Raw genomic sequence first — 23,681 nt, 5'->3', positions numbered from 1 at the left:
AATCCCAAAGAAAGGCAATCCCAAAGAATGCTCAAACTACCGCACAACTGCACTCATCTCACACACTAGTAAAGCAATGCTCAAAATTCTCCAAGCCAGGCTTCAACAGAATGTGAACTGTGAACTTCCAGATGTTCAACCTGGATTTAGAAAAGGCAGAGGAACCAGAGATCAAATTGCCAACATCTGCTGGATCATGGAAAAAGCAAGAGAGTTCAGAAAAACATCTACTTCTGCTTTATTGACTACTCCAAAGCCTTTGACTGTGTGGACCACCATAAACTGTGGAAAATTCTTCGAGAGATGAGAATACCAGACCATCTGACCTGCCTTCTGAGAAATCTGTATGCAGGTCAAGAAGCAACAGATAGAACTGAACAAGGAACAACAGACTGGTTCCAAATTGGGAAAAGAGTATGTCAAGGCTGTATACTGTCACCCTGCTTATTTAACTTATATGCAGAGCACATCATGAGAAATGCTGGACTGGATGAAGCACAAGCTGGAATCAAGATTGCTGGAGAAATATCAATAACCTCAGATACACAGATGATACCACACTTATGGCAGAAAGCAAAGAACTAAAGAGCCTCTTGATGAAAGTAAAAGAGAGTGAAAAAGTTGGCTTAAAACTCGACATTCAGAAAACTAAAATCACAGAATCCAATCCCATCACTTTATGGCAAATAGATGAGTAAACAGTGGAAACAGTGACAGACTTTATTTTTTGGGGCTCCAAAATCACTGCAGATGGTGACTGCAGCCATGAAATTAAAAGATGCTTGCTCCTTGGAAGAAAAGTTATGACCAAACTAGACAGTATATTAAAAAGCAGAGACATTACTTTGCCAAGAAAGGTCCGTCTAGTCAAGGCTATGGTTTTTCCAGTAGTCATGTATGGCTATGAGAGTTGGATTACAAAGAAAGCTGAGCACAGAACAATTGATGCTTTCGAACTGTGGTGCTGGAGAAGACTCCTGAGAGTCCCTTGAACAGCAAGGAGATCCAACAAGTCTATCCTAAAGGAAATCAGTCCTGAATATTCACTGGAAGGACTGATGCTGAAGCTGCAACTCCAATACTTTGGCCACCTGATGCGAAGAGCTGACTCATTTGAAAAGACTCTGATCCTGGGAAAGATTGAAGGCAAGAAGAGAAGGGGATGACAGAGGATAAGATGGCTGGATGCCATCACCGATTCAATGGACATGAATTTGAGTAAAACTCTGGGAGAGTTGGTGTTGGACAGGGAGGCCTGGCGTGCTGCAGTCCATGGGGTCACAAAGAATCAGACATGACTGAGCAACTGAACTGAACTGCACACTCAGCAAACACATCAGAAATTGTTTTTCTCTGAGCCTTCCTCATCAGCCTGGAAATGTCTACTGAACTTTACTTCTTACGGATTATATTACAAAATCATCATTTTATGAAAATAAAAATTTATTACTTTTTTTGAAAGTGCTTTTTTCAAACCATACCCATGTACCATCTGAGAGATGCTAGGCTACCTCTCCTATGAAAGCCATGTTTCCTATAGTTGAGAATTAATGACCCAATCAAGCAATTTTCTTGGTTGGGCCTTTGTCCTTTTTACGCATCCTCACTCAGCGAGAACTAAGACTAATGAAGTCTCATAACATTTAACTATTTGCTTTGTTTACTCCTTTTTATTTGGATCCTCTATTCTCTTTAACCAAGGTGGGGAAAAGGATACACACAGATTACTTCTAAAGAGAACACAGTAATGTATATAACACTGGAAGTTTTGACCTTATAGTATAATTAAGTATGTTAATATGGTTTTCCTACTTTTATCAGAACTCAGCCAATTACATTAAAATTCATAAGCTGAAAAGAATATAAGCTTTTCAAATAAAATTAATTTATGAATAACAGATTTAAAAAAAAACCCTAAACTATTACAGAAATTAAAACAAACATTTCAGGAAAATTAATTTGTACTAAACTGTCCTAACACTTTAATTCACAAGGTAATTTGAAAATGCTTTTAGTAACAAAACTTCCTAGAATCAAAAAATAAAAGATTATAAATAGCAAGGAAGGAAGAAAAAGATGAAACATTTATTTTTATTTTTCCTCAGTTTCATCTTCTCTCTTTCAATATTAATATAATGAAGTGAAAGTGAAAGTCACTCAGTCGTGTCCAACTTGCTTTGTGACCCCATGGACTGTAGCCTGCCAGGCTCCTCTGTCCATGGAATTCTCCAGGCAAGAATACTGGATCAATATACCAATGCTATTAAAAAAAAAAAAAAAAAAAGATATTCTAAAGTCCTTCAAATAGCAAAACACCAATGACAGTAATTAAAAATTTGGCTTTTTCAAATTTATTGAAATTTAACTTTTTCAAAGTTATTGACTTTGTTCAGCTAATAAGTCAAAACAAACTGGGAAGCCTACGCACTTGCAAGTTCATTTTACAAATAATCTGTATTGCTAGCTCAAATGAAAATCAAGATTCCCTTAAAAATCATAATTTTTGGAACCCAGTATTAATATTTAATATTTTTAAAAAGACTATATTTTAAAAATCTAAGTATACTCTTAGGCTCCATATCTGTGAAAGATTTTGCTTAAAAAAGTTCTTGTAGTTCTGGAAATGAACAAACTATGATTACCAACTATCTTAAATTGTACACAATGTTAACAGATAGGCACAGATTTTAAATTTCAGAAGTAGTAAAAACTACATATTTCCCCAATTTTGAGTGTCAATGCACAATAATAAACTGAAACATGGGAGAAATAATGCAATTAAAAAAAAAAAACCAAAAACCTGTCTAACGCAGTGTGGGGAAAACAGTTCCCAATAAAACTATGACTAATGGTAATGATTTAAAATAAACAAGGCAGAACAAGTAAAGTAAATCACTTATTTTGTACTTTCATATTGTAATTTCTAAGACTATTTACAGCTAAAAATGCTTCCCCTTTTAGGTTAGCACTCAATAGCCATACGTTATAAAAGTAATAATTTTACAGTTGACAGAAGGAAAAGCATATCAAAAGAAAACTTAATGGAAAACCATGGTAAATCCTGAATCTTTTATGATTTCATAATAAATAACCTCAATTATACTCTCAAAAAAGTACGTTTCCTGCTCTTTATGTAAGGAGATAAATGAGAATGTTTATTGAGAAGTCTCTGCCCACACAACGCACTCTCATTTAATCACCTAACAAGTGTACAAAACAAGGAGCACTAAATAAAAGGATAGTTTTATCTTTTTTGCTGAGCAATACACATGCTTTATTTAAACCATTCAAGAATATCAGAATATTAAGAGAAAGAAGAGGGGGCTATTCCACAAAGAAATTTAAACAACATCTAAGAGGGTAACTTGAAAAATATCTGATTGTAAAGTATAAAGAGTGTCCCCTAAGACTTAAGTGACAAACAGAGTGCACATGGAAAAAATTTAAGTTCAATTGAAATGGCTGTAAAAACTGAGTTAATGCTCTTTACTGTAGCACCTGGCTTTGGGTACATTTCTCTTGCCTGGAAAATCCCATGGACGGAGGAGCCTGTTAGGCTGCAGTCCATGGGGTCACTAAGAGTCAGACACGACTGCACAACTTCACGACTTCACTTTCACTTTTCACTTTCATGCACTGGAGAAGGAAATGGCAACCCACTCTAGTGTTCTTGCCTGGAGAATCCCAGGGACAGGGGAGCCTGGTAGGCTGCCGTCTATGGGGTCGCACAGAGTCAGACACGACTAAAATGCCTTAACAGCAGCAGCAGCTCTGCTATTTGTGGATTTTATCTTAAAAGTTAGGTCAAGCTTGACACGAGAAGTTGGACTCTGCTCACAGTGCCCTGAATCATCTCCCCTATCTCAAACTCCATCAGGGATACTGAGTGACTTGACATGAGGGACATTTCTTTCTCTAACTTCTAATAAGAGAGACAAGGAAATTATAAACCAATTTCTCATGCTATGTCACAAGCATCTGTTTTCCATTTTATAAGCATCTGGTCTGTAAGCAAATAATGAGATGAACAAATGGCAACACCTTAGGTGTCACAATAATTCTAACAGAAACTAACCACTTCTACAACTCCCCTGGACATATCCTGCCTGTGATTAAGCAACAGCATTTCCACTCTAGATGCCTATATAGTTTATCTCCTCTAAGTAGGTTATTTGATAGTTGTTGAAGGAACAGCCAAGTCCTTAATCACCTAATCTGAAAAGGTATCTTTGATACCTTTAAGATATCAAAGGACTGCCAGTTTAAGATAAATACAACTTGTGCAGAACACAATTTGTCAGAAGTAACAAAAACTTAAATGGGCATACTAAATAACCATTTCATTCCTGGGTATCTATTCCTCAAAAATATTAGCAAAGTGCAGCGGTGATACGTACAAGGATGTTCCACACACCAGCACCTGTAACACGAAAAACAATGGAGATAACCTAAGTGAAAGTGAAAGTCGCTCAGTCCTGTTGGACTCTTTGCGACTCCATGGACTATACAGTCCATGGAATTCTCCAGGCCAGAATACTGGAGTGGGTAACCATTCCCTTCTTCAGGGGATCTTCCCAACCTGGGGATCAAACCAAGGTATCCCATATTACAGGCAGATTCTTTACCAATTGAGCCACCAGGGAAGCCTTGGAGATAACCTAAACTGCCGTCAACAGGGAAACACCTTGCAGCTATTAAATAAAAACAAAGTAAATCTGTATATACTAATGTACAGAGATATCTACTGTATACTACTGAGGGAATAAATGCATTATATAATGTTATTTTGGTAAAAAAAATTATGTGTTTGAAAGTATACAGAAAAAGATCTAGAAAGAGAGAGGAAATCCAACAGTTATTAACAGTGTTTATGCCAATGGTGACTGGGGAGCTGACAAAAAGGAGACCTTGTACTTTTACCTTACATATGTTACTACAATTTAGATTTTTCTTATATAAGCATGTATTACTTCTACTATTTAACATATCTCAACTTAAAATCAAGTAAAATAAATAATTTCAAAGAAATACAGAGAGTGACAATTTCTCTTGAACAGATACATTTTCTGATGCAATTTGAAAACTTAATTACCTATCAATTTTGGACTAATAATTTAAAAAATTTTGCAGCTACTGGAAATTATAATTTTTTTTAAAGTCTTTGCATTTACATGATCTAAATTAAAATTTTAAAAACTGCATTGTTCAACTCTGGATTCATCAGCAATAACTTAGTCCATTTGTTTAATACCCACTCTTTTCTGATATGAACCCTGTCTCAGTCTTCTCTAAGAGGGGATGCAGCTGGGAGGGTGGTCTTAATTCATTTTCACCAAGTATACCCCCAGAATTCTTGACATACTCCTGTTCTCTGTTAATGTCATAAATGCTAAAACAAAAAAAGAGAAAATTAAATCATAAAGTGAGTAGTTCTATTTTGGGCATATCTACTATATAAATAAATGTTTACTGAGCATTAGGTACAATTTTGTAATATTTACTTTGTCAAGTCTCCAGAGCTAAAGGCTAAAGCTCTACTGATTTGCTCTATAAGAAGTAATAACCCACATAAACTGAAATGTTGTTTCTCCAATCCTTTAATTTCTAAAGGAAATTTTCTTCACAGAAATAAATAGAAATCACTTTTGCCTTATTGAAAAAAACCTTTCAGATGAGATCAGGGTGGTACAGTCTTAGATGAGGAAAAAAGCCTCTCAAAGTAAACAGATTATAGAACCACACTCATGTTCTACTGATTGGAAATAATAAAATCAAACAGAAGACAAATAAAACCTCTCTCTACCCCTAAATTCAGTTCAGTTCAGTCGCTCAGTTGTGTCCAACTCTTTGCGACCCCATGAATCACAGCACGCCAGGCCTCCCTGTCCATCACCAACTCCTGGAGTTCACTCAAACTCATGTGCATCAAGTCGGTGATGCCATCCAGCCATCTTATCCTCTGTCGTCCCCTTCTCCTCCTGCCCCCAATCCCTTCCAGCATCAGAGTCTTTTCCAATGAGTCAACTCTTCACATGAAGTGGCCCAAGTATTGGCGTTTCAGCCTCAGCATCAGTCCTTCCAATGAATACCCAGGACTGATCTCCTTTAGGATGGACTGGTTGGATCTCCTTGCAGTCCAAGGGACTCGTAAGAGAATTTTCCAGCACCACAGTTCAAAAGCATCAATTGTTCGGCACTCAGCTTTCTTCACAGTCCAACTCTCACATCCATACATGACCACAGGAAAAACCATAGCCTTGACTAGACAGACCTTTGTTGGCAAAGTAATGTCTCTGCTTGTGAATATGCTATCTAGGTTGGTCATAAGTTTCCTTCCAAGGAGTAAGAGTCTTTTAATTTCATGGCTGCAATCACCATCTGCAGTGATTTTGGAGCCCCCCAAAATAAAGTCTGACACTATTTCCACTTTTTCCCCATCTATTTCCCATGAAGTGATGGGACCAGTTGCCATGATCTTAGTTTTCTGAATGTTGAGCTTTAAGTCAACTTTTTCACTCTCTTCCTTCACTTTCAGCAAGAGGCTTTTTAGTTCCTCTTCACTTTCTGCCATAAGGGTGGTGTCATCTGCATATCTGAGGTTATTGATATTTCTCCCGGCAATCTTGATTCTAGCTTGTGCTTCTTCCAGCCCAGCATTTCTCATGATGTACTCTGCATATAAGCTAAATAAGGAGGGTGACAATATACAGCCTTGACATACTCCTTTTCCTATTTGGAACCGGTCTGTTGTTCCATGTCCAGTTCTAATTGTTGCTGCCTGACCTGCATATAGGTTTCTCAAGAGGCAGGACAGGTGGTCTGATATTCCCATCTCTTTCAGAATTTTCCAGTTTATTGTGATCCACACAGTTAAAGGCTTTGGCATAGTCAATAAAACAGAAATAGATGTTTTTCTGGAACTCTCTTGCTTTTTCGATGATCCAGCAGATGCTGGCAATTTGATCTCTGGTTCCTCTGCCTTTTCTAAAACCGGTTTGAACATGTGTAAGTTCATGGTTCACATATTGCTGAAGCCTGGCTTGGAAAATTTTGAGCATTACTTTACTAGCGTGGGAGATGAGTGCAATTGTGTAGTATATGATTCAACCTTTATTAAATGAAACTGTTAGTGCTGACTATTATGTATCTAGTACTATGCTATACCTTGGATTTCATGAGACAAGTGAAACCGTCTCATTGAAAAAGCGTTTACAGTGAAAGTGTCTGTGAAGCCCAGGGATCTTATAATGTGCTCACAAAATATTCCTAGAGTGAATTCTGGGAGGCAAGGGTTGTGTCTTCTGGTGACAGTGGTCTCAAAGAGGAAACCAGTTGAGTTGGAAATCTCTTCCACCTCAAAGGAAGTCAAAACCCTCCCAAGCCAGATTACACTTGCAAGTTACAAGAGGAGTAGCAATAAAGGCACCATATTTTTAAAAACAATCCTTGGATGAAGGAGCAAAGGAGGGAACCCTTAAGACTGAAAACTGCTCTGTTGCATCACTACACTGGACTCAAACACATCTTCAGAGTTAGATTAAGATGAAGGCAGAGAGAGAGCATCTTTTCCTTTGTCCTTTGTGAGAAAACTTTCCCAGAATTCTCTCTGCAGGTGGCCATTCTCACCTCACTGGCCAGAACTGAGTCACATGTTTTTACTAAAACAGCCACGAACCAAGGAGAGTAGAATTACTGTAATTAGCTTAGAGTAATATTCACATAGCCACACCACTCTCATCCTCCCATGCCACTCGTGAAGCACGAGATTCCCCCCAAATCTAGGCAAAATTGTGATCTGGGGGAAGGTAAGAAAAGGGGAGATAATTATTGGAAGGCGGTCATTGACATCATCACATTAAGGTCTTAGAAAAAGTCAGTGGTAGGTCTGCACTAGAATCCTGGTTTCCTGACCCACAATTTAATTCTCCTCTTGACATAAATAATAAATGGATACCATCAATACTGCTACTTTTCTAAAGAATTTTAAATAAATCCACACAACTCCACCACAAATCCTTTTTGAAAAAAGGTATATATAACTATACATGTTATTTTTTTGTAAGGCATATTGAATTTCCCAAATAATGAACTGCTTGCAGTTTCTCATGTGTATCATACTTCTATCTCTGCATTTGCTCCTACTTATATTGCCTTGAAAATGTATATACTAGTACTCCCCCTTTTTTGGCTTCCTTGTCATTTGAATACTTGCTCAGATTTCAAGTATCAGTGCCCCTCTGAAACATTTCAGGACACATCCCATCTCAGTAACAGTGGCTGTTTGTATCATTATGTATCCACTGTATCTTGTTGCAGATTCTAATCGGTGTGGCCGTTTTTAGGAGAGTTCTTCAGCTTTATTATCTAATCTCTTCCTGTTTTCTGAATAATTCCTCTTTTAAAAAATAGAATCTCTTCTTTCATGTAAGTTATATCTTCTTTTTTCTCTTTAAAGATACTACTGTTTCATTTTGTTAAAGTTTCTCCTCTGTTACCTGCAGTAAATCTAATTTCTATCAAGCTCCTTTTATTTTCTACTTGTTTATTCCTGCTTGGTCTCTTCTGTGTTACAGACTTCCAGCAAATGACTGGTGATCCTTGGCTGTCTGTTTACGTTTAACTGTGAGGCACTTAAAGCTGACTGAAAGTCTAACGCATGAGCACCACTTCCTGACCAGCAGCCGTCATTCTTCCAGGAGATCTGATGGTGATGCAGCTGCTGATTTAATCAAGTGAACTCAAAAAGTCCTATCTGTTAAATATTTTGTTGTGGATTGATAAGTTTCCCCAGAAAAGAATCCTTTAATACCCTGTTGAGGGGAAGCATAAGTGGCTCATGTGGTAAAGAATCTGCTGGAAATGCAGGAGACCCGGGTTTGATCCCTGGGTAGGGAAGATTCCCTGGAGAAGGAAACGGCTACACACTCCAGTATTCTTGCCTAGAGAATCCCATGGACAGAGAAGCCTGGTGGGCAACAGTCTATGGGGTCACAAAGAGTCTGACATGACTGAGCAATTAACACACTTTAACACACAAAAGCTTGACTACTAGTTCTGAGAACCACACAAAAAAAGACAGCTCTGGTTTCACCATTCCACATGCTAACTTTCACTTAATCCTCATCTTTATTTAGGATCTTCACCCCAACCTCAGTTGTCTAGAGCCTGCCTAGTTCATGTCTCCTGACTATAAACCTTCAATCTTCTGTCAGGGTAGAAGGAAGGTGGCTATCTGGGTGTGTGGAGTGAAGAAGATCAATGACTTCTATTTCTATTCCACCGGTATTTCTACCTTGAGAAAAGCTTGGTACCTCTACATCCTGATCCTTTCCCAGATTCTGTGAAGGAAATCAGCTTGCTTCTCTTGTTAGCTTATTCTCTTCAGCACTGTCTAATCCACTAAATCATTTAGTACTTAACTACCTTCTTTCCATGAGCTTCCCCACAGAAAGTGGCTTAGTGGTAAAGAATCTGCCTGCAATGCAGGAGATATAGGTTCCATCCCTGGGTCAGGAATATCCCCTGGAGGAGGAAATGGCAACTCACTCCAATATTCTTGTCTAGGAAATCCCATGGACAGGGGTACGTGGTGGGTTACAGTCATGGGGCTGCAAAACAGTTGGACACTACTGAGAGACTAAACAACATCTTCTTTCTAGTTTCCCAAATACTGATTTCATTTATCTTCTCCTTCCTCATTCTCTTGATCTTTGTGGATTTTTATCTTTATTCTTTTACTATAATCTTAGTGGGATTTCCAGAGGAGTGAACAATTGGACATGTCATGTAACTGAAGTGTCTACTTAATATGTCTCAATAAAAATTTGCAATATACCATCTATCATAGTAGCTACTACTACCATTATTTTTATTTCCACTTTTATAATTATGAAGACCTCATTTTATTTAAGTATTTACCACAGACCTAATTACATATCAAATCTTCAACAAATATTAATTTAAAAGAATTTTTAGTGCCTATGAACTCAATAACCATTTACTCAAATATATGAAAAGAACAAAGTAGATCATCAATGCTATTATTTTAAAGAACTCTATTTTTCCCCCCAGAGTACTTATCATAGTTTATAATTACATAATCATAATTATTTCACCAATGTCTACTACCCTAATAAATCAAGCCCTATGAGGACAGGAATCATGTCTGTTTTATTTACTTCTGATTATCCAGCATCAGCCCAATGCCTGGCACATAGTGGGTGTTTAGTAAATATGCATTTGATAACTGAAAGGAAAAATTATACTTATGCAATTTAATCTGTTCTAAAATCCAGAAAAAGGAGCACAGCTTCCCAATTTGTTTTTATAAAGCAAACACTAAAATCTGACAAAGAAAATACATAAGAAAGGAAACTACAGATCTAGCTCTTATGAATTGTTGTTGTTCAGTCACTAAGTTGTGTCCAACTTTGTGTGACCCCATGTCTTCCCTGACCTTCACTGTCTCCCAGGATTTGCTCAAACTCATGTCTACTGAGTCAGTGATACCATCTAACCATCTCAACTTCTGCTGCCCTCTTCTCCTTTTGCCTTCAATCTTTTCCAGGATCGTGGACTTCCCTGGTAGCTCAGATGTTAAAGTGTATGCCTACAATGCAGAAGACCCGGGTTCAATCCCTGGGTCGGGAAGATCCTCTGGAGAAGAAAATGGCAACCCACTCCAGTACTCTTGCCTGGAAAATCCCATGGACGGAGGAGCGTGGTAGGCTACAGTCCATGGGGTCGCAAAGAGCTGGACACAACTGAGTGATGTCACTTTCACTTTCATCACTTCCCCAGCATCAGGGTCTTTTTCAATGAGTGGCGCTTTGCATCAGGTGGCCAAAGTATTGGAGCTTCAGCTTCAGCATCAGTCCTTCCAATGATGATTTAGGGTTAATTTCCTTTAGGATTGACTCCTTGCAGTCCAAGGGACTCTTAAGAGTCTTCTCCAGTACCACAGTTCAAAAGTATCAATTCTTCAGCACTAAGTTTTCTTTACAGTCCAACTCTCACATCCATACATGACTACTGGAAAAATCATAGCTTTGACTAGATGAACCTTTGTCAGCAAAGTAATGTATGTCTCCGCTTTTTAACCTGCTGTCTAGGTTTGTCACAGCTTTCCTTCCAAGGAGCAGGTATCTTTTAATTTCATGGGTACAGTCACTGTCCACAGTGATTCTGAAGCCCAAGAAAATAAAATCTGTCACTGTTTCAAACTTTTTCCCTATCCATTTGCCATGAAGTGATGGGACTGGATACCATGATCTTAGTTTTTTCAATGTTGAGTTTTAAGCCAGCTTCTTCACTCTCCTCTTTCACCCTCATCCAGAGGCTCTTTAGTTCCTCTTCACTTTCTGCCATAAGGGTGGTGTCATCTGCATATCTGAGGCTGTTGATATTTCTCCTGGCAATCTTGATTCCAGCTTGGGATTCATCCAGCCTGGCATTTTGCATGATGTACCCTGCATATCATGAGCACTAGGTCTTTCCTCATGACTCAGACGATAAAGAATCTGCCTGCAATGCAGGAGAGCTGTGTTTAATCCCTGGGATGGGAAGATCCCTTGGAGTAGGAAATGGCAACCCACTCCAGTATTCCTGCATCCAGAATTCCACGGACAGAAGAACCTGGTGGGCTATAGTCCATGGGGTTAAAAAGAGTTGGACACGACTGAGCAACTAACACTTTCACCCTGCATATAGATTAAATAAGCAGGGTGACAATATACAGCCTTGACATCCTCTTTTCCCAATTTTGAACCAGTCTGTTGTTCCATGTAAGGTTCTAACTGTTTCTTTCTGATCCACATCCAGGTTTCTTTTTTTTTTTTTTTTCCCTGTGTTCCCCCATTCAATCTGGGCTGCCACAATCAGACAGGCAGAAAGCGCGAGGATGTTTTTCTTGCATCTGTAGTGTAAACCTTAGCAGACAGTAACTGCTTCAGGTCTGTCAAATAGATGCATCACATCCAGGTTTCTAAGGAGACAGGTAAGGTGGTTTGGTATTCCCATCTCTTTAATAATTTTCCAGTTTGTTGTGATCCACATAGTCAAAGGCTTTTCCATAGTCAATGAAGTAGAAAAGCAGATGTTTTTTGGAATTCCCTTGCTTTTCTATGATCCAATGGATGCTGGCAATTTGGTCTGATTCCTCTGTCTTTCTAAACCCAGCTCATACATCTGGAAGTTCTCAGTTCATGGACTGCTGAAGCCTAGCTTCAGGATTTTGAGCATAACCTTATTAGCATGTGAAATGAGTGCAATCATCCAGTAGTTTGAACATAATCTTTGGCACTGCCCTTCTTTGGGAGTGGAAGGAAAACTGACCTTTTCTGGTCCTGTGGCCACTGGTGAGTTTTTCAAATTTGCTGACACTGCTGAGTACAGCACTTTAACAGCATCATCTTTAAGGATTTGAAATAGCTCAGGTGGTATTCCATCACCTCCACTAGCTTTGTTCATAGTGATGCTTCCTAAGGCCCACTTGACTTCACACTCTAGGATGTCTGACTCTAGGTGAGTGGCCACACCATCATGTTTATTTGGGTCATTCAGACATTTTTTGTACAGTTCTCCTGTGTATTCTTGCTACTTCTCTTAATCGCTTCTGCCTCTGTTAGGTCCTTACCAACTCTGTACTTTATCATGCCCATCCTTGCATGAAATGTTGCCTTGGTGGTGGTGGTTTAGTTGCTAAGTCGTGTCCTACTCTTGTGATCCCATAGACCATAGCCTGCCAGGCTCCTCTGTCCATGAGATTTTCCAGGCAAGAATACTGGAGTAGGTTGCCATTTCCTTCTCCAATGTTCCCTTGGTATCTCTAATTTTTTTGAAGAGATCTCTGTCTTTCCCATTCTATTCTTTTCCTCTACTTCCTTGCATTCCTCTTATGAATACTAAAATCCTAAAATATAGTACTGGCAAAGAGAATCCATGAGGAACTAGAATAACAACAGAGGTTATTTAGGGTACATTCTTGAAGTGTATGACAAACCACACTAATAAGTTAAAATTATCACAAGGGGCTGCTGGAGCATGGAATGAAGGTGGAGAGCCATAAGTCAGTGTGTCTAAAGGAAGTTACTGCATCAGTTCAGTTCAGTCACTCAGTCGTGTCCGACTCTTTGTGACCCCATGAATTGCAGCACGCAAGGCCTCCCTGTCCATCACCAACTCCTGGAGTTCACTCAAACTCACGTCCAATGCCATCCAGCCATCTCATCCTCTGTCGTCCCCTTCTCCTCCTGCCCCCAATCCCTCCCAGTATCAGGGTCTTTTCCAATGAGTGGGGAATGTAAGGCGCACACAGGTAGATACTGTCTTGCTCACAAAGTCCCCCAGTACCCAGGAGAGCTCCTGGACCATGGTACCCAATACTCTACCAAGTCAACTTTGAGTGCATCAAATACAGCTAATTTTTGTTTCTTTCTTTTTTTTTACAGCTTCATGTATTACCTGAAATTTTATGTAAGCATAAATATAATCTGGGGAAATAAAGCTATTTTCATTTTGGAAGAAAAAGAACTCCCATTGCTCTAAGTAGTAGCAAATTAGTTTTAAAAAATGAAGACAAAGCAAACAAATGGAAATAGCATTTCCCAGAAGCCCAAACAGTAAGACACCCATAAGACAAAGCTCCTGTATATAAAACAGAAAATACTATAGAATGAGAAACATATGATTTTCATAACAATCTTAAAATATATAAAAAAGTCTGCCATGCACAAAAGTTTAAATGTTTTCTAACGTCAAGATAATCATGCAGATAAAGAATAAAAACCAAGGTATTCTTGCTATTATTTGGTATCACTGCTTTAAAGGATGCAGTTCAAAGGACGCCCTAAAATACTACATGTCTACACACACACACACACACACACACACGAGATGTGAGGAGTGCTGCCATCTTCTACAGCAGCTTGGCAAGGGTCTCCCCTTTACCATGCCGGCAGAATTCCACCAGTTACAGCAAAGATGCTCCATAAACCTGACTTCCCAGATGGCTCAGTGGTAAAGAATCCACGTGCCTGCCAACGCAGGACACGTGGGTTCGATCCCTGAGTCGGGAAGAGCCCCTGGAGGAGGGAGATAGCAATCCACTCCAGTATTCTTGCCTGGAGAATCCCATGGACACACGAGCCTGGCGGGCTACAGTCCACGGGGGTGGCAAAGAGTTGAACAGACTGAGCCCCTGAGCCCTAGCACCTCGGCGGCACCACCAAAGCTTCACTCCCTGAAGCCCCCCGAGAGTGGGACACCTAGAGTGACCCTTCTGCCAGTCCGCTAGGCACCGCAGGCAGGCAGTTCACCAGCCAGGTGGGCGTCGACCCCTCCTCCTCACCTCATGATGCGTGGGGGAGGGGGCTTCCCTCCGCCCCGCCGGCTCCGCCTGCCCGCTCCCGCCAGCGAAAGCCAGTGTGGTGGGCGGCGCGCACCGCTCCGCGCCTTTAAAAGTCAACCCCGCGGGGCGGAACCGCCAGCCCACACCCGCACAGGCCTCCGCGGAGCGGGTGGGAGTTGCGGTCGGGGCCGAGTGCGGACAAGTAAGCAGGGCTCCCTCGGTCCTCTGTCTGACGTCTCCCAGGACTCCTAGGTGGACAGTTTTAGTGTCATTTTACAATGATCGCTCCAAGCTTTAACTTCCTCGAAGGTGTCTCGCTCACAGGTTATTCAGTAACTATTCAGGACTGCAGATCGCAGACCTAACCCGAAATCCACATCTTTTCACTACAGTGACCCCAAGTTATTTTAACCCATCGCTGCTATAAAGCTTTCCCGTTACTGCCTACGTAAACTCCCTGATTATGGTTTCACTGGGCTTTGTTGCGTAGTCGATAAAAATAAACGGTCTACTGGATATGGTTTATGGATACTCCATATATGCCCAGGAGATGCTGATTCCAGCACCCAGGGTCGGGATTGGGGGTGCTTGTCCCTCCCACTAAGCCCGAACAACATGGACTAAAAGTAAAATTGGTGTATGTGTGTGTCAAGTGTCTGGCCTGGTCTAAGGACATCTTTTACTTCTGGCTCATGTTTTAACCAAGTAATCTAACACAACCATATGCATTTCCCGGACCATATCTGCATTTGCTAGAGGAAAAACTAACCAAGAGCTCCTAGAGAATCATTGCTGCTATGGTACTGTACAAATAGCATACAGGGAAACCTTAGCTCACAAAGCAAGTTACTTAAATTCATAAGGAATTATGTAGATTAATTACTATGTAAAATAGCAAAATAACTTTGGGCATTTAGTATATGCAAGTGCCTTCTTTGTAAAAAAAAAAAAACTTAAATTACTCCCATTGCAAAAAATGAGTTATGGCCTGGCAATATGATATTTTCATTTAACTGACTTACTTTTAGACTTAATATTCAATTTTTGAAGATTAGTTTAACATTTTCAAAATTGAATCCTACAATAAAAAAAGCTTTCTGTGTATCACACATATACTTATAATCTTATATTTTTCAAATTTTCTCTTCCTTGCTATGCTATGTAAAGTCAACAGATTCTTTGGAGAACACTTTTCCATAGTCAAGATTATGCACTTTTTATTGGAATCACTTCAAAATTTATATGGTGCCATTTTCAGACATCTGTATAAAGGAAACTGATCTTTGTTCTGGTTCATCAAATTAGGCTAAATTTGTGCTTCAGTATTAAGCTATCATCTGCAATGAAATGACTGCATTAAACTCATTACTGTATTTACTACAAGGATACTGTTAAGTAGTTTTGTCCTGACAAGAAAATCCGAAGAATAAATTTCTTTTGGAGTCAATGACATTTTAAGACCCGCTTTGGATTATTTGATTATTACTTCTAACAAAAGGGAAAGTGATACTTAATTTTGCCATAACAATGTTTTGATTTTTCCTTCCTTAATTGCCACGGCCCCTAGATAAATCACATAAAAATGCCCTGGGCAAAGAACAGGACTATTCACTATTGATGGCTCACAGAGAAGTAGGGGATAACCAGAGAGTTGAGCAGGTGCTTTAACTGGTCTAAACAGGTCTCAGGAGTTGGGGTCGTGAATATTCTTTCTCTTAACTAGGGAACAGGTATACCCAAAGGGTTCTAAATAGGGTCTATCTCACCACACCAGGGAAGGCAGAGTCTTCAACATTGAATATTACCAAGGGATTTAGTTACTCAATTAAGTGTTAAAAATCTCATTAAAGAATCTCATTAAGAGAAAACAAAGTATGCACCAGACACTTCTTATAAAATTTGTAAACAAAAAAAGAGAAACCAAATTTTAGAAACAAAAGGCCAACTGAGTTAATCAATAAAACCCAAAAGCTGACTCTTTTGGAACAGACAACTTTTAGCAAATACAATCAATGAAAAGAAAAAAAAAAAAAACAACAACAAAAGGAGGCTAGCCACAAACATAGGGGAAATGTCTAAAATTATAAATTATCACATGCTTATTTACACCACTAAATTTGAAAATCATGAAAATATAATTTACTAACATTGGTCTAAATGGAAGAAACATCCGAATAAACCAATTATGATGAAAAAACGGAAAGAGTAGTTCCAGTCCTACTCCTCTCCAAAGACCAGTTTCCGAGTTTCATTGTCAAGTTCACTTTTCACTATTCAGATTAACAAAAATCCACGAGTGGCAATGCAGTCTGTTGGGGAAACTGTGGAAAACAAAGGGAAAAAGAAGTAAAAGGCCAGGAGAAAATTACTATGAAAGTTATAAAACGTTTATTTATACATTAGATAAATATATCAATAGAATATAAAAATGGAAACCCACAATCTAGAAATTATAAAGCCAATAAACATATTTCAAAACACCTCCAATACAAACTTAAGAAAGGCAAATAAGTCCAAACAAGATAAAAATACAATGAAACAGCAGAAAGCTAAAAAACAAAGAGATAAATGTCAAAGTAGTCCGAGAAAAGCAACTAAGAGACTGACAGCTGACTTTTCAATAGCAATAAATGAAACCAAAAAACAGAGAAATGAGATCTTTAAAGCGCTAAAAGAAAACTGCCAACCTAAACAGCTTTATTCAGCAAAGACATCTTAAATGATGGTAAAACAAAGACATTTTCAGGTAAACACAAACTGAAAAAGTTTATCATCAACAGACTTTTAGTAAGTTATTCTAAAGCAAATAGTTTAAGCAGAAGGAAAAGGCCCTAGATGGATGGTCTAAAAGATAAAATAATCAATGAATAATAGAGAAAGTAGCAAAAATGCACTGCCTGCAAAACACAACAATAATTCTAAATGGGTCCTCTTCTGTCTGGTGAGAATATTTTTTATTTTATTTATTTATTTTTTGGCTATATTGCATGGCATATGGGATCTTAGTTCCCTAAGCAGGGATTCAACCCATGCATCCTATATTGGGAGCATGAAGTCTTAACCAATGGACTTCCAGGGAAGTCCCTGGTAATATTTTTTAAAAAATAAAACTACATGATAAAAACATGTAAGTCATGAGGGGTTGAATTAAGTTAAACTTCTAAGATTCTTGTATTATCTAACAGGAAGGTAAAGATATTGGTCACTTGTAGATTTTGAAAAGCCAGGGATGCATATTTCTAGGATAACAATAAAAAAAGTATAAAACTTCCAAATTAGTATATCGGAAAAATTAAGTGGTAAAAGATATTAAATAATTAAATGGTAAAAGATATTAAATAATTATTTTAAAAAATAACAAAAACAGAGAAAAAAGAAATATAAAACAGTCAGGACAACTAGAACAAAGGGCAACTAAGCAAATATAAATAAACTGTGTATCTCAGCTAAAAATGTTTTAAAATTGCATTAAAATTCCAACAGATGCTCTTTAAAAGAAACATGTCTGAAATACCTGTGTTTACAAATCTACAGTTACCTCAAAATAGTTTAATAAATGAAAAAATGGAAAATAAAAATATATGATAGAGATAATCACAAAGCCATAAAAGGATTCCAGAAAAGGCTAATATAACTGAAAAACTACAGGCAAGATGAATTATCAGAGAGGGAGGCGGGGAATTGGGAATAGATATATGCAATGTCAGAAGTAATCAGAGAAATGCAGTTTAAAACTATAGTAATAAATCATTTCCCTCCACGAGACCAGCAAAATTTTAAAATGCTGCACAATGCCAGATGTAGAGAGCCTGGAGAGCAAAGGGAGGTTTCATTCATGGTGGAGTATAAATGAGAGTCATCATTTAGGAAAAGTCTATCTAATGAAATTGAACTTGCACATATCCTCCCAACGGATCTAGCAATTCCACTACTAATATGCCTAAATCACACTACTGTATATATGCACCTGAAAAAATGACCAAGAATGTTTATGGTACCACTAATTATTGTAGCCCAGAGGTGGAACTAACCAGTATGTTCATAAAAAATAAAATGGATAAACATATATTATATTATTAGGATAGAGTATTATACTTTAACAAAAGTGAATGAATCACAGGAGTGATTCCCAAACTGTGATGTGATGGATAATGTAGGAGTGATGATAATGTAGGTGCTTTTTTTGATATTCTATATTGAAATGTGTCATCATTTGGGAAACCTACATAATTCAGTGAACTAATATCTTTTACACGACCAATGAATGGGTAAAACATCCCTTTAAAATGCAAGCTAGACTAACAGGTTTTACTGTCACAGAGTTTGAGAAGTTATTTGATTTCAAATTCTACACTGTGGCTAACCTTTCAGAAACTGTTAGGATTTGATGAGTATTAAATAATAATATGAGATGGTTGGATGGCATCACTGACTCGATGGACATGAGTTTGGGTAAACTCCGGAAGTTGGTGATGGACAGGGAGGCCTTGTATGTTGCAGTTCATGGGGTTGCAAAGAATCGGACACGACTGAGCGACTGAACTGAACTGAACTGAAAGAATAATATAACTATTTAAAAGATTATCAACATATTCCTCCTTCTTCTCAATATACAGTTCAGTGAGGCCGGATTTTCTGCATCTACTTCAACCAAAACAATATATTGCAAGAGATTGAATGTAGAAGCAAACATGAGATTCTGGTCATGAAAGATATTTGGGAAAACTGTAAAACAATGCCACTCTTGCCACTAACTTATTTTGGAAAAATTATTTTTCATTAAAAATGTTGTCTAAGATTTACTATTATTATTATTACTATTTTTTAGAGCTATCAATATACCATATGCTTATTGGCATAAGCAAATGTACCAATGTCTATATTTAAAATTGGTTAATTTTAATATCTAATATGATTTAATCCACATAAGCAAAAGATCTCTGAGGTATTCAATACTTTCAATACTTGTAAAGGAGTTCTAAAGTTTCTGAACTGAACTATAGGTATATACACTTCAGGGATGAATCTCAGAAACATAATGCTTAACAAAAGAATATGCAATATGATTCTACTTAAAGTTCAAAAACATGTGAAAGTAAACAATATGTTGGGAAAAAATACATACACAGTTGCTAAAACTGTAAAGAAATGCAAGGGAATAATTAACACCAAATTCAGGATGACCATGGTCATGGGGGCAGAGAATCCTGTTTCTGGGGAAAGGCACACATCAAAAGCTTCCAAGTACTTGTGATGTTCTATCAAGCAGAATATACAGATACACTTTTCTTTTTAACAGTACATAAAAATGCATATTTAATTACAAAAAAATTTAATAGAAGAAATGAGGAGACATACCTATTATCCTAGAAGGAAAAACTCAAAAGAATGTCTCTTCTCAAATTTATCTACAAATTCAATGCAATCACAAACAATATCACAACCAGATTTTCTAGAACTTGAAAAGATGGTTCTAAATTTCATCTGGAAGAAAAATGCAAAAGAAGAGCCCAAAGCTTTTCTTCAAAAGGAAGTACCAAAATATATCTTAAAGCTACAGTAATTAAAACACTGCAGTAACAGATAAACGGGTCAAATAAGAAAGTCAGAACTTAAAACAGCAAAGGATGTTTGTTGCCCCAAAATATTTAATATTCTTATTACCTAAGGAAGATAAACACTTAAATGAGATGTTATTTTCAAGTATTAGAAAGTTAGTAAAATATTACCATCTGGCTAGTGGGGAGATAAAACACATCTTTTGAGAGAGTGAATATAAAAGGGTACAATCATTTGAGGGCAATTTAATAGCATTATTATCTATCATCCTCAGAAGGAATCAATTCTATGATTCATAAAAATACTTTGATGAGCACATGAAGCAGTGCTTATAACTGCAGCATTTAAGTTATAGGGAAAGCTTGAAAATAAATGTGCATCAATAGAGGAATGAAAGACTTACTGGATAAATAGATACCGTATCTATCGAATGATAAATAGATATACCACATTGCATTTGTTTAACAAACCCTACGTCTCAGGCAAACTTTTAGACACTTTGTAGATTTTAAATCGTTTAAGCAACTACTTCTGGGTTACAAGAGATGCCCCTGATATAGTTCTTAAAACACAAAATTTCAAATACTATTCTTTATCTTCCTCAAAACAGTTGTGAACAAACACAGCTTTCTCCAAACTGGGTTAGTTATTTACTGATGTACTGAACATATATATAGAGCTATCTGGTTCTATTATAGAAAGCATCTTTTTCAACAAAAAAGTATTCTTATACTGTTAAGGAATAGTAGCTTTGTTATGAACCTCCTGAGTAGGCTTACTACCAATCTCAAAGCCCATAATATTAAATATCCTATTTACACCCCTATCCCTTTCTAAAGTGAAGGGGAACACCACGGGCCTTTGGATCACCAACGTTACTGCAACTAACACCATATGCTAGAGCAACCCTTAAATCTAGAATATATTCTGAAAAACCTTAAACGTTCTCCCTTTGAAGGACAAAAAGGGTAAGAGAGGTGCGTTTAAATTTTTAGATTTCAAATAGACAAGTGGTGATTAAGTGAAATGAGGCTTTTCGAAGGATCTTCCCCACAACCCACTCCAGGATTCTTGCCTGGAGAATCCATGGACAGGGGAGCCTGGCGGGCTACAGTCCACGGGGTCGCACAAAGTCGGACACGACTGAAGCGACTTGGCACGGCATGCCACGTCCCCCACAAATACTGCTTGGTGCCACCTTCAAACTGCTGGGTTGCATGGACCAACCTACGGTGACGCGATACTTCAGTTTTCAGCCAAAGGGGCCTCCCTGGAGAAAGACCTCTTCCTTCTTTTACGTCTACCTTAAAAAGAAGAGGTCACACAGGGCCACCAACGGTCCACAGAAAGGAAGCAGGGGAGCGGACTTCACCAGGGTTCCTGAGGAAAGTGCTTCCCAGCCAGTCCCGGCCAGAAGATCAACGCCTCCACTCAGGGCTCTCACGGCGTCCGTGAGGATGCCGCGGTCCTCTGACAGGCAACTCCGAGGAGGCGCCGAAGCCGCCAGAGACAACGCCTCCTAGAGGGGCGGGAGGAAGTCTGAAGCGCCACACTCCAGGAGGACGCCGAGCGCCTGGAGACAGGTGGAGACCCGAGTGTCGGCGGCCGGGAGTCCGCGCAGAGGCAGCCCAACAAAAGCGACTCTGAAACCACCGCTCGGCGCCCCGCTCACCCGGAGGAACGCCAACAAGGCAAGAAGGCGTGTGTCAACCCAGCAGCCGCGAGAAGCATGCAAAGTGGACAGCAGTTTAATTTTCCAAAAGAACAAAACAGAACGCGACAACGGCGAGCTCTCTTACTGCATATACCTCCACGACCCGAGCGGCCACGCCACGCAACTCAGCCCCGAAGGACCCGCACCTGCCGCGTCCCCCTGGGCGGGCGTCCACGACGGGCGGCCTCACCTGTTCTCTGCGCCGCCGCCGCCCTGGCAGATCTGACCTCAGAGTTCAGTTTCCTCCTCATGCTGAGATGCTGTCCGCGCCTCCACGCGCGCTGCCTCCTCTCCCGGCCACGAGTGGCAGATCTCGTCGGACCCTGAGACCGAGCGGGGCTCAGGCCGCCTCCCGGGCTGGGGAGCCGTCCGCCGCCCCTGGCTCGGACTCCCCTCCTCCCGGTTTCCACGCGGCCCGCGTCAGCAAAGGCTCGTCAGCTGCGCGCGGGACCCTCCACGTCGCAGCCCGTCCCGCTTCTCCGCCCCTGTCAGGAGCGCCGCCCGGGCGTCGCGGGTCGGCCGCGACGCGCCGGCGGGAGGGACGCGGACTGGGCGTTCCAGGTTTGGAGCCTGCAGGCTCCTCGGCGCTGGTCAGCCAAGAGTCGTCCCTGTCCCCAGAGGGTCAAAAGAAGGCACGGACTCCGAGGCGCCCCACTCCCTGAGGGAACATGTCGACTTTCCCAGTGACGGACGCTGGAACCCGGAAGTAAAACCCCACGCCCACAGGAAGAGGTGATGTGGGGGGACAGAAAGTGAAAACTGAACTGTGGCTGCCCCCTAGGGGGGGCAGGAGCCAATCGCTGAGGAGAAGCCGACGCGCAGGCGCAGATTGCGGCCGGCGTCCACGCGGCGCTCGCCACTCTCCTCTGAGCAGGCGCGAGGCCTCAGCACGGCCCGGGATTGGATGACGGATTCTGGCGGGTGCAGCGGCGTGGCGAGGCATCTTGCGAGGTGGGCGCGTCACCGGAAGCGGAAGGCGCGTAAGGGGAGCCGCGGAATTCTTGTGTCGATGGCCCTGCACGCGTTGTGGGGTGTTTGTTCGCCTCAAGGTTGGGAGTCTTTACCTCCTTTAATCTCCCGCTGCAGCTGCCGCACCGACTGTTGTTTTGTCTTACCCTGAATTGACGTTTACGAAATCACACCTTTGTTGCAGTTTAAAAAACGTTGCTCCGTGGAATAGTTCTTTATGTGCTAGTTCTCAGGGAAAGAACCTCTGAAAGTTTATAAATCAATGCAGAGTTAAGGGGCAACAAATAGCGTTCTTCTACCAATGAGACATACTAAGTGCTGCACACACTTAACCGTGAACCAGGCACTGGACCTCGTGGTGGGAATGGAATGACTCACTCATTCAATAGCACCTTTTAAATTGTTCACTGTGGCCGGCTGCTAAATTAGGCGCTAAGATTACAGTTGTCATCTAGGTAAGTAAGCTAGGCAAGGACCTTGCACATTGTGGTGCTTATTCTAGAGGTGAATGACAAACAGTAACAAGTAAACCACTTCCATCCCAAGAACAGAATTTCGTTTACTAATACTGCTGTGAAAACAAGCCAGAAATACTGAGGGTAGGGTTGGAGGCTGGAGGCTGGGGCAGAAGAGGGAGAGCTTCAACATTTCACTGTATAAGGGACATTTGGGGTCAAACCTCAATAATGAAAACAGACCAAATCAATTTTTGGAAGATGTGGAGGAAGAACTTTCTAAGCAGAATACAAAGCAAGTACAAAAACCCTAAAAGTGAAATTATGTTCAAGAACTGAGGAAAGTTGGCTGTAGAAGCAATCAAATATAACTGATATTTTCAAAGTATACAAAATCAGTATGTACAATTCACTGGTTTATCACAAAGCAAATGTTCATGAAACCACCACTCTGGTCAAGAAATAGAACACTGCCAAAACCCCAGGAGCTCCCTCTTGTGATATCTCTGATCAATACCCACTCCCTTTACCTACCAGCAAACCTAACAAGCAATCTAATTTCCATGGTAATCTCTTCTTTCCCTTGTTAGTAGATTCACTGCGTAAATATGCAACCCCTAAACTTTATCATTTAGTT

At 39.9% G+C, this 23,681-nt stretch overlaps 1 protein-coding gene and 1 non-coding gene across 7 annotated transcripts in view; both read right to left on the bottom strand.

The window, feature by feature from the left end:
- TASOR2 (transcription activation suppressor family member 2) overlaps window positions 1-23,480 on the bottom strand; it is a 67,049-nt gene extending 43,569 nt beyond the window's left edge. For 3 of the 6 annotated variants that reach the window (XM_027559528.1, XM_027559532.1, XM_027559533.1), the window contains exons 1-4: window positions 21,811-21,896; window positions 19,706-19,831; window positions 16,495-16,668; window positions 5,256-5,389 (exon numbers count right to left, since the gene is read on the bottom strand). In XM_027559528.1, the coding sequence (XP_027415329.1) occupies window positions 5,256-5,389; window positions 16,495-16,517 (157 nt within the window). In that variant the 5' untranslated portion in view covers window positions 16,518-16,668; window positions 19,706-19,831; window positions 21,811-21,896. Of the gene's footprint in view, window positions 1-5,255; window positions 5,390-14,347; window positions 14,368-16,494; window positions 16,669-19,705; window positions 19,832-21,810 lie in introns of those variants that run through there. The other 3 variants (XM_027559529.1, XM_027559530.1, XM_027559531.1) reach the window with 3 other exon arrangements.
- On the bottom strand, window positions 11,842-11,970 carry LOC113903805. Its single transcript, XR_003514336.1, has one exon. It is a non-coding gene; the product is annotated as a small nucleolar RNA SNORA31 (small nucleolar RNA).
- Window positions 23,481-23,681: the final 201 nt, after the last annotated feature.

This window comes from Bos indicus x Bos taurus, chromosome 13 (genome assembly GCF_003369695.1).
Source record: "Bos indicus x Bos taurus breed Angus x Brahman F1 hybrid chromosome 13, Bos_hybrid_MaternalHap_v2.0, whole genome shotgun sequence".
Taxonomy (NCBI): domain Eukaryota; kingdom Metazoa; phylum Chordata; class Mammalia; order Artiodactyla; family Bovidae; genus Bos; species Bos indicus x Bos taurus.
The sequence above is the reverse complement of the archived record's forward strand: the minus strand, read 5'-3'. Positions and strand labels throughout refer to the sequence as shown.